General features: G+C 39.0%; 1 protein-coding gene across 1 annotated transcript in view; it reads right to left on the bottom strand.

Moving 5' to 3' along the window:
• Positions 1–5,240: 5,240 nt before the first annotated feature.
• LOC126418826 (protein argonaute-2-like) overlaps positions 5,241–12,219 on the bottom strand; it is a 341,336-nt gene continuing 334,357 nt past the window's right edge. Inside the window, exons 19-21 of the mRNA XM_050085806.1 lie at positions 9,785–10,021; positions 9,461–9,645; positions 5,241–7,959 (exon numbers count right to left, since the gene is read on the bottom strand). Coding sequence (XP_049941763.1) covers positions 7,866–7,959; positions 9,461–9,645; positions 9,785–10,021 — 516 coding nt within the window. The 3' untranslated portion in view covers positions 5,241–7,865. The remainder of the gene's footprint in view (positions 7,960–9,460; positions 9,646–9,784; positions 10,022–12,219) is intronic.

The raw sequence follows: 12,219 nt of genomic DNA, 5'->3' as shown, positions 1-12,219 counted from the left end.
AAGATAGTTCTCTGACTTTCATATATTGACACTAACTTTGATTCATCATTGATAACTGATGGTACTTCAAGCTGATTGGCAATGTTCAAAGACCTATTTGCATGCTCCTTTATTAATACTGTAGTGTAACATGAGATTCTCTGGAATATCATGTTCCTCTGTTATCCTAGAAAATGTATTTTAGATAGTTAGTTGGTAGCGAACATGCAACTGTGCACACTTTATGTTGATACGTACAGAAACGAACAAACCATAGACACAGGATGTCAGCAGAGTGTGACAGCGATTGTCTTCAACTGGCGTGAAGGGGTCACTTATGCTTTGGCATCATGGGTTGGTGGGGTTTTGGATGGCAGAGAGAAATGGGAACTGTTTACAATTTAAGCACTCAAGAAACTTACTTACTCACTGGTCATACAGAACTCGAGAGTCCATTACCGCAGCAACGTATTTTCGCCATCTGTCCCTGTCTTGGGCTATTTCCTTCCATTCACCTTCAATAACTAGGTTCCTCAAATCAGCCTTCACATTGTCCTCCCATCTACGCCTCGGTCTCCCCACAGGATGTTTTCCTTCTAGGTGCCCTACCAGTACTCTGCGCACTGCCCTGCCCTCATCCATTTGAGCTATGTGACCCGCCCACCGCAGCCTATGTGATTTAATAATACTGATTATGTCAGGGCTTGAATAGAGTTCGTGAACCTCTTCGTTATGCAGTTTTCGCCACTCTCCGCAAATGTCATCCCTTTTTGCTCGAAAAATTTTCCTCAAAATTTTGTTTTCAAATACTCGAAACAGCTTTTCATTTGGCACAGTGAGAGACCAAGTCTCACACCCATACAGCATAAATGGTAGAATAATAGTTTTGTATATTCTAATCTTTATATTCCTAGACAATATCCATGATGAAAGTAATCTATTCAGTGAGAAGTAGCACGCATTTCCCGAACATAATCTCTTCTTCAGTTCGGATTCAATCTCATTTCTCGAAGTGATGTCCACGCCTAGATACTTAAATGTGTTCACTTTTTCAAACTGCATGTCTCCAACTCTTAACATTTCCTGATCTACTGGTGTTGGCATTCTAGTAGTAACCAGGTATTTAGTTTTGTCTTCACTTATCCTTAGACCTACATCTTCACTAGCCTTGATTAACACATTCGCATTTGCTGTTACAGATTCTTTCCAATCGCTAATGATGTTTAGATCATCTGCATACCCTAATATCTTAATATTTCCATTTAACTCCACACCCTCCGAATTATCTGCTGCCATTTGTACAATATATTCTACGACTAAATTAAAAAGTAGCGGAGACAGGGCATCTTCCTGCTTAAGACTATTCTTTATTACAAATTCTTCTGACTCAACTTTCCCCACGCGTACTCTACCTTTTGTGTTTTTCAAACTCGCTTCTATAAGTCTAACATACTTCTTTGGTATTCCAAGTTCCTAAAGAATTCCGTACAATTCTGACTGCAATACTGAATCATATGCTTTTGTAAAATCTATGAAAAGATTATGAACTGGTGTATTGTATTCCCATTTCTTTTCCAAAATTTGCCGCAGGGTGAATATTTGGTCTATAGTTGATCTGTTCCTCCGAAAGCCGGATTGGTAATCCCCCACAATGTCATCTGCATATGGTGTAAGCCTGCTTAGAGGAATATTCGAGAAAATTTTGGAACATACTGGTAATAGCGATTCCCCTCTACAATTACTACAATCCATTTTGTCACCTTTCTTAAAAATCGACTCCTGCCACTCTTCAGGTATCATCTCTGAGTTCCATACTTTAGTTATCACTTTGTGAACTACTTCCACCAATTTCTGTCCCCCATTTTTAACTAATTCTGCAGTTATGCAAGCTGATACTGGTGCTTTATGGTTTTCCAATTTGTTGTTTGCATCTCTTACTTCCTTTAATGTTGGCTCAGGTATCTGGGGTTCTGCTGTATGTATTTCGTACACCTGCTCATTTCCTACTTCCTAGTGTACATTTAATAGATGCTCAAAACATGCCCTCCATTTACTTAATATAGCAGTGGGGTCTGTCAGTATTCCCCCAGCATCTCCTCAAAGTGCATTTGCCCTAGCCTTGAAGCCCTTCCTATACTCATTTATGTCTAGGTAAAGTTCCCTAATTTTTTTTTGTTTTACTGTTTGTTTCCATTTTTGTAATTTGATTGTTCAAATAATCCCACTTCTTTGCCCGTAGCCTACGACCAACTTCCCTTCTCAAGTTCAAGAACTACTCTCGTTTTCTGTCTCCCATTCTACCCCAATCTAATGGAATTTTTTTCTTTCCTCTACTAATTTCTTACATTCCTCATCAAACTATGGTTTCCTCCTGTTCTTCTTAATTGTACCTATTGTGACCTTTGCTGCCTGTTTGATATTATTCCTCACAGTGATCCACTGTTTATTTACATCCTCATCTTGATCTTCGTGTGTCCTGAGAGCATCAAACCTATTTGAAATTTCTATCATGTACCTTCTTCTAAAGTTTTCATCATTTAGCTTGTCGGTGTCGAACCTAACAAGTTCTGCATTTTGACACCTTGATGTTGCTGTAGATAGCCATTGGTGAACTTTGGCAGCTACAAGAAAACGATCAGAATCGCAGTCTGCTCCCCTGAAAGTCCTAACATTTTCTATACTAGTGTGCCATCTCCGATCTACAAGAACATGATCAATTTGGTTTCGGGTGTGTCCATCCAGAGAGACCCAAGTTGCTTTATGAATGTCCTTCCTTTTGAAATATGTGCTCTGAACAATCATGTCTTTTGAAACAGAAAAATTAACCACCCTTGTGCCATTATCATTCGAAATGTTATGCAAACTTTCTTTCCCAATTATAGGCCGGAATGCTTCCTCCTTCCCTATCTTCACATTAAAATCACCTATGATTAATTTTGTATCGTATGAGGAGAACTCATCCCACAGTTGATCTAGTTCTTCATAAAAGCCGTCTTTAACAACCTCTTCAGTGTCCTCAGTTGGTGCGTGTACATTAATTACTACTAGTCTATTCCACCTGCCGGACAACACCATAACTGATAGTCGGTCACTAATGAACCTTATATCTCTGACTGCGTGAAGCACTTTTCCCTGTACTGCGAAACCTGTTCCGAAACTGTGAGCTTCCGCACCTCCACAGAAAAATGTATCGTTACCCCTCTTTATGCTACCCTCCCCCTGCCACTGAGTTTCTTGAATAGCTGTAATGTCTACATCATATCTATCTACTTTGTCTAATAATGTCTGGAATGTTCCTGGCCTGTTCAAACTTTTAACGTTCCATGTTCCCAACCTGAAAGTTCCTTTCGGCCTGAATCTCTTCGAAGTAGGTTCTGCCCGGAGATCCGAATGGGAACCTAGTTTACCTCCAGAATATTTTACTTCAAAGGGACCCGTGCACATCAATGTTGCTGATTCTTGATGAATAGATTTGATAGTAGGAGAAGAAGAAACACGGATGGTTCATCACGCCATCGCCTGCTCCCCACCGGCTGTCCGCGACTGCTTATTTTTTGTATTCGCAGCTACCCTTCATATCTGAAGGCCGTATCCCCTACCCGCAACCTGGGGACGCGCTGTGCCGTGGTGGTAGGGGCCCTCGAGACAGAAGCAGGCAAGAAAACAACTGAAAATATTTTAAGTCTGATATGTAACTTGAGCCGATGGTCTCCATGAAGTGATGTCGTAAGATTCACTCCATATACACTGATCAGCCAGAACATTATGATCCCCTATCTAATAGCTGGTATGTCCAACTTTCACACAGATAACAGCGGCGACGTGTCATTGCATGCAAGCAATGAGACCTCGGTAGGTCACTGGAGCGAGTTGGCACCACATCCGCACACACAAGTCACCTAATTCCCACAAATTCCAGAGAGAGGGGCCATTATCTCTGATGCCACGTTCAACCACATCCCAGATGTCTTCGATCAGGTTCAGATATGGCGAGTTGGAGGGGCCACCACATGAATTTTAATTCAGCACTGTGTTCCGTGAACCACTCTATCACACTCCGAGCCCAATGCCACGGCACATTATATTGTTGAGACATGCCACTGCCATGAGGAACATTATCATCATGAAGGGGCGCATGTGATCTGCAACCAGTGTATGATACTCCTTGGCCATCACGGTGCCTTGCACGAGCTCCACTGGAACCACTGATGCAACACGAATATTCCCTAGAGCGTAAGGCAGCTCCCGCCAGCTTGTCTCCATCTCACAGTATAGGTGGTGTCAAGGAGCTGTTTCCCTGGATTCACACCCTCCCATTGACATGATGAAGAAGGTACCAGGATTCATCAGACCACACAATGCTCTGCCACTGGGCCAACATCCAGTGCTGATGATCATGTGCCCATTACAGTCATAGTTGCCAATGTCATGGTGTTAAGATTGGCACATGCATGGATCATCAGCTGCAGAGGCCCATTGTTAGGAGTGCTCAGTACACTGTGTGTTCAGATGCTTGTACTCTGCCTAGCATTAAAGCCTGATGTTAGTTCTGCCATAATTCACCACCTGTACTGTTTTAGTAGCCTGTCCAGCCTATGAAGTCCAACATTTGCAGTGAGGGGTGGCTGCCCAATACCATGACGTCTGGACGTGGTTACACTGTGTTTTGAAGACAGTCACCACAGCACTCTTTGAATACCCGAGTCATGCTATTTCTGAGATGCTCATACTGAGCCTCCGGACCACCACAATCTGTCCTTGGCCAAACTCAGATTGACCACGTGCTGTGCCCACTCTACACATGAACAGCAGGCTCATTGATGCTACATGCACTGTTTGTGTGTCTGACCAGCAGTCACTCCTCATTAGGTGATGCTTTTATCACCTAGATGGGTATATATCGATAGTAGGTCAGTGCTAATAAAGTTCTGGCTGCTCAGTATACATTGCTCAAGTTAATGTGAGATCTGTCCATCCAAATGTGAAACGGTTTTATTTGAGTAACAAAATACAGAAGAATTCTTTCACAAGTGATCACATCATTTTGTAGAGAGTTGGCATAGTTCTGAGCTCTCTTACAGCCCTTGGCCATCTGCAGACAACAAAGAAGTCTGCATGGCACAATTAGTGGAACTCAGTAGAAGGTTCAGTGTCTCAAGAAAATACAAGGTGAGTGAAGGTCAAAGTAAGGTAAAAGTCGAACACAAGAAGCATCAGGTGACAGATCAATTGAGAGGTGAGAGTAACCCATAACACTTCACTTCAAAACTGATGAATAATTGTTTATCCAGTTTTTAACTTCTGTGCATCTTAGCCCATAACCTACTGAAAATGCGTATGTTCCAAAGACAGATCACTTGCAGTGATTAACATTGTAAGTGTCCATGATTGACTAATTATAAGTAATCATTTGAATAATACAGAGAAGATAATATTTTAATTAAACACTTTTCCATACACCATAGTTAACAAGACTGATAAAGAAAAAAATCAAAGAGTAGTTATTATGAAATATAGGGTATACCAAGATCACTTGTAAATCTGTTTAATGATTACCAGTTTCATCTGATCTTCATCAGATCTGTGATGACATCATCAGATCTTGTAACACAAAACAGGTCATGATCTTTTAAAAACTTGCAAGTCACACAGTGATGTTGCGTCATTTTACTATAAAGGTAGCAAGGAACATAATTTACTGTAAAAATAATGTAACGTCTCTATGTGACTTGCAAGTTTATAAAGATCATGAATTTCTCTGTAATAATGTTACATGATCTGATGATGACATACAAGATATGTCAACATCAGTAATTAATAAAAAGATTTACAAGTGATTTTGGCATACCTGATATTTCAGAATAACAGTTCAGATCAGCTGTTGACACAATGTCAAAGATATTTAGTAGTTATTACAACACTACATGAAAATACAAAAAACATATATATTAACATTATGCACAATGTATAACAAGACAACAAGAATAAAGAAAAATAATTAACTCTCAACAATTTGCATAGCATAAAACACCATTAGTGATACAAAAATGACAAAAAATATAAATATTTTGTTAAGTACTGAAAACAATTATTACTTTATGACTCAAGTGTCAGAGTCTTTACAATATTCACATTACCATATTTCCTCAGCCATTACAAGTTTTCAAATGCCATATTATCAAAAAAAAACAGTCAGTAACAGGAAAATTTTGAAATTTACACACTGCTGGCCATAAAAATTGCAACATCATAATGACAGCGTGCAACAGATGACAAATTAACGTGGGGTTATACTACGTTCTTGGATATGCAAATGATCAGCATTTCAGCACAACCTTACAGCACAGGTAGGAGTAATACCGGCCGTATCTGTAGGTAAGAAAAGATCATACAGTCACTTTCTCATTCAGAAATCTCATTTGAATGTTCATTGTTTGATAGAAGATTACATTACGCCTTGTGTAAGAAGCATAACATCCAGCAATGTGTGTCAGAATTTCACAGCAGCAAGCTTGTGGCTCAGTGAGATTGTAGTTTATTGTTCTGCAATATTTCTGTTTGCATTGGTTGGGATCCCACAACTGTCATACAGCAATGGAATTGACGAGTTCAGGAAGGGCATACTCAATGCCACAAAGGATCTCAATGGCCCCACAAGACTAGCACCTGAGAGGGCAGACACATTGAGAAGGGCAGCACAAATGGTCAAAGGTTTATTTGATATGTGTGAGAGTATCACAGAGATGCTGAAGAAACTGAAATGTCAGATTCTTGAAGATAGTTGTAAATTATCCTAAAAAGCCAACTTATAAAGTTTCAGGAACCGGCTTTAAATGATGACTCAAGGAAATAACCCTCTACATATAGCTCCCATGGGGGATTATGAGGACAAGATTAGATCAATTACATAAGGAGGCAGTTCCCACTCTCCATACACAAATGAAATGGGAAAAAACCTCAAATAACTGGTACAATGAGTAGTACTCCCCTGCTTTGCACTTCACACTGGTTTGTAGAGAACAAATGTTGATATCAATGTAAATATTGTTCACTGAGCTGTGCAGGATCATACATCCACTTCATGTAACTAAAATCAGTACATTTGCTTGTTCACAGCAAGACAAGTATATAGTGTGACAATGTCTGGAACACCAAAGACTGTCAGCTTGCCAAACATTGTTCCGCCTTTCCTTGATGCGGTAGCAAAGAGAAATGGACTGCCAGTGATGTACTCAACAAGAACACTGGACACAGGAGTGGCACCTCATCATCTTTTCTGTCCCGGTTCTGCATATAGCATCATTATGGACATGTGTGGAGGCTCTGAGGAGAATAAAATGTTGCCAGAGTGCATTTGTCATCATTATAAGGACCCAGCTCCTGGCTCGACAGTAACGGGGTGCTGCTGAACACACATGACCACCTCTGGTTCACACAGTCAGTAATTTGGACAACGGCCATTACATTTCTGATGTGTTAAGGCCAGTAGCTGTACGCTACTAAATTTCATATCCTGAACACCCACAAATCATCTACAAATTAAGCATGTATTCTCCCCAATATACTGTATGTGAACAGTAAGTAAAATTTCTTTGTCTGCTATCCTTCCTGGTGTTTCAATTTTAATAGCCAGTTATGTGCATTACACTCTCTCTCTCTATCTCTCTCTCTCCCTCTCTCTCTCTCTCTCTCTCACACACACACACACACACACACACACAAGTGAAAATTATTTCACTGTTGCATACTGTCTCTTTTAATGACAGCAAGTTACATTAAGAGAAATTGCTGATTCTTTTTACAGTGATGTTAGGAACAATTTCACATCACTGATATTAAGAGAAATTGCTAGTTGTTTCTACAGTGATGTCAGGAACATTATTTCTCTATACAAAAAACATGGGAGAATTTTTAATTATGTTGTCTTTAATGATCCTCTGAGCTTGCTCATGTGGCAATCTGTCCAAGTTTATAGTCTGCCTAAAAACATAAAACAAAACAATTAATTACTGAAAATCAGACAGTCAACCTTAAAAGTTATTTACATAATGTAAAAGGCAAAATTCTATTTGAAATTCATTGCTGATAAAGTCTCTTCTCTCTTCACAAACTCATACTAGCAGCTTCACATTAGAAAAATATGTAAAATAACTTTCACTACTTGTCCAGCCAGTTATTTTCCTAATATTCTGAAGCCTTAAAAATTCCTCCCGACCTTCTCTAAACGTCTCGTGCCATCTGTTCAATTGTGGCCTGGAAAAGCAGTCATCCCCAAAGACTTCCTTAAGGATTCCAAAAGTTACCAATGGTGTCTTTTTGAGCTGTATGTCACAGGGCAGATGGACTAGCTTACCAGTGATAGGTAACTCAGTTGCCTTCATGCTCTTGGAGGGCCATTATCGCATTTTCCATGAACTTCTACGTAATAGTCACATCAAACTTATGATAGAGAAAACTTTACAGCAGTGCTATGTGATAAAGTTTAGCCTAAAGCTCAAAAAGGCATCAATGGTAACTTTTGGAATCCTTAAGGAAGTCTTTGGGGCCTAAGAATATAACGCTATCCAAAATGCACTGGTTGGCATGGTTACCACAACCTTCTGTATGTAACAAATACCAGAAATGAAAATGAATTGACTGTTAATTTTTCTTAATATCTAAATATATACTGGAATCAAGTTATTTCATTTCATATAATTATTTATCAGAGATGAGACGATAAGAAATTTTTTGTCGGTTGTGTGTTTATTTTATCCAGTCTGATCACTGTTGCCATATAGGGACAGGGATCATACACTATGAGGCAGGTGGAAACCACACTTGGCTCCGTCTCAAGTAAAATTAACATGACTTATTTATTTTAAGTATGTATTCATTTAAATGCAAGGCATATAGATGTGGTTCTCCTTTCAATTCAAAGTTTAAAATGGACCTTCATGAATAAATTGCTAGATTTTTAACTGTTTTTGTTAGCATTTACCATTTGCCATTTTACAATAAGAAACAGAATTCATAAATTAATTTTTTTCTCCTCAGGAACTGAACACTAAAATGATACTCACATCAGTCGAACATACCCTTAAACCTAAAATAGAAGTTTGATCAATAGAAGTACTTTGTGACTTTAAGAACAGAGTAAGTAAGGACAACCATTCACTATATAGTGCACAGAAGTTGTTGTTGTGATGGTTTCCTTTTCTCTTTCTCTTCTCCTTGCTGATCTGAATAACTTAGTGTACTCATTAAAAGATGAGCTATTATGTTCAGCTTCTTGTTTAATGTGTCTATCTTCTACACAATTCTCCCTTTATACTGTGAGTGGTTGTTTACTTATTACTCTGCTTGTTTCAATGGACAACAATCGTATTGAGGAGGCAGGCATTCTCTTACCATATGAACAAGTTAAAGCAATTCATTCCATAATTAGAAGTGACCACTTTAAAGGGAAATTATGCTTATTTAAGTACCTTTAAGGACTTACCCTTCAATATACATGCGAGCTCGGAATGCTGCAAGGTGAGCGTAGTATGTCGGGGCAGGATATGACACACTGCGTGTACACCGTGAGAACAGATGGCACAGGTAATATGTCAGTTCTTCCAACTCATCAATGTCCATATTAGAATCATCCCACAATTTGCGATACTTTGTTGGCCGGCTTACACCCTAATCAGTTAAAGCTCCATTAGAAAGAAGTTTATATTTTCTTTTTGAATAAATTAAATTTAGCTGTGAACATTTCCATACGACACTTTAGTGACTTGTTATATTAGAGACATGAAAAATGTAAATGAAAGTAAGTAACCTGTATACTGGCATGGCTGACGAGATAAAAATCAATGTGCCTGGGATGTGTTATACTAGTATCCACAATAGTTCCTGCAGGTACATTTTTATTTCTGCCATCTTCATCTTCTCGTTTCTTTGGGAAGAAACGTGTGTGGTGGCGCTTTTGCACAACCAAGAATGTAATTTGAGGTTCATACGATTCTTCCAAGCCACGACAGGCATTTCGTATTTGTGTTAGTTCTTCTCTGAGAACCTGAAAAATGATTAATTTTTCTGTAGTCTATGTATGATTGTAAATGAGTTAGTGTAGTTCTCTTACACATTACATTCATCTTATTGCACTCTAACCATATAAATTTTTCTATTAGGATTACCTATATTTGGTAATGTAAAGATTTTGTGCTGACACTGACATTTTACTAGTTTATTAATATATTGTATAATCTGTGCCTTTAATGAAGAATCCTATATACTCACAGATTTTGATCTTATAACTTGTTATTTCAGGGTATTGGCAGTAATATACAATTTTAAACAGACAACTGCTATGTTTTGTTATGTTTTATCTGACGTAAACCCACAATTTCTCATTTAAAAATAAGGCAAATGATGCAACCTGAATAATTTATATTTAATCTTCAGTTACTGAATATATGGAGACATTAATCAAACCTTAAGAGAATTATGAACTTTCATAAAATGGAATAGTTTGTGAATTACATGCAAAAAATTGAATATTTTTATCGGAGAGATTAAATTTCTAAAAGAATTTGATGTTAACAAATTTAAATGAGATTACTGACTAACTTGTCACATAAAGTCAACTTGTCACAGACAAAAGTCTGTTAAAAATTGTTAAGTATGATAAAAGTAATTGTAATAACAAATTTTAACAAAGTAAGGAATATATTACAACTGTAACAGCATGTCTCATTACTGACTTTGGCTCAGCCTCAGTTATGTCTCATGTTGGGCTCATTATTCATTTTGCCTCACACTGTTTCAGATGCACTCTGTGTCTGTTTTGATTATTAGGTATTGCTCAGTTGCCAGTGACTTGAAGAGTATTTGTAATAAATGTCAGAAGCCACGTGAAGCAGTACTTTTTTGCATCTTCATTCAAACACCAAGTTCCCAAGGTCAGAAAACATCACCTGAAGGAGCTGAGTTTGATCTGAATTTTTAACATGCTACTCTGCAAATAATTTTAAAGCACTAGATAAGCAGTCAACTTTGCCAAAAGTGCTCATGTTTTCACACTTACTTAGTATGCAAATGTGTTTAGAGTTTGGAGTTAATCATAAAATCTGCATGTAAAAGTGCAAAATGTTAAGCTACAGATTATAAGAGTAAAATGGTATACACTTTATGAGCCACATATTGTTTTATACAACTGGATTATACACTGTTGGAAAAATATAGTACACTCTTTTAGAGCTTTTCAATTCACTCAAGATTTGTTGCTAACACAGTGCATATGGATTACATGAAATGAATGCATTTATAGCTCAATATCACAAGCGGTTCTTAGGTACCAGGTATCCACCCGTGCTGAAACATCCACCTTAGTACGTACAGAAATGTAGGCATTGACTCTGGCATCCAGTCAATCGTACAGTTGGTGAATACTGTTCTGGGGTACCTTATGTCACACCTGCTTAACCTTATCACTGAATTTTGTAAGAGTCGTCGGCTGAAAGGTCGCACAAGTCACTTGTCGTTCCATCACATCTGACATATACTCAATTGGAGACAAGTCTGGAGAGCACGGTAGCCAGGGAAGTTGCTGCACATCTTCCAGAGCGCGCCAAGTTTCACGGGCAGTGTGTGGGCGAGCATCATCCTGTTGGAAGAACGTATCACCTTCCTATTGCAAGAACGGCAAAAAAATGGATCTGACAACATTTTGCAAATACCGAGCAGTGGTTAGCGTCCCCTCCAGAAAAACCGACAGTGAATGAGAGTTGTAGCTCACCGCAGTCCACACCGTAAGGCCTGGGATGTGGGAAGTATGTCTCGGACAAATACCCTCTACGTTCACCAGGGCAGCACCATAAGTGCGTATGACTGTCACTTGTACACAGGCAGAATCTGCTTTCATCACCGAAGGCCACAGTGCGCCATTCCATCATCCGAGTGATCCTCTGACGACACCGGTTCACCGTACACATCGATGCTGAGGTGTGAATGGAAGACGTGTTGGATGTTGGCACATCTGGGCTCACATGCCCTCTTATCTATGCTGTGATAGCTGCACAATCTGCCACTGCCGCCTTCACAATACAATATTCCTGGTGGGCATCTGTGCTGCACGGATGTCCAGAACCTCTTCTACGAGTGTGAGAATGTTCATGTGACCACTGACACCAGCTTCATTGCACAACTGATGCAGCGTATCCAACTTGTGTGGCAATGATCTGAAAGGGCCATCCCACCACTTGGAAGACCACA

Source organism: Schistocerca serialis, chromosome 9, assembly GCF_023864345.2.
Source record: "Schistocerca serialis cubense isolate TAMUIC-IGC-003099 chromosome 9, iqSchSeri2.2, whole genome shotgun sequence".
Lineage (NCBI taxonomy): Eukaryota > Metazoa > Arthropoda > Insecta > Orthoptera > Acrididae > Schistocerca > Schistocerca serialis.
Note: the sequence above shows the minus strand (reverse complement) of the source record. Positions and strands in the feature narration are given on the sequence as shown.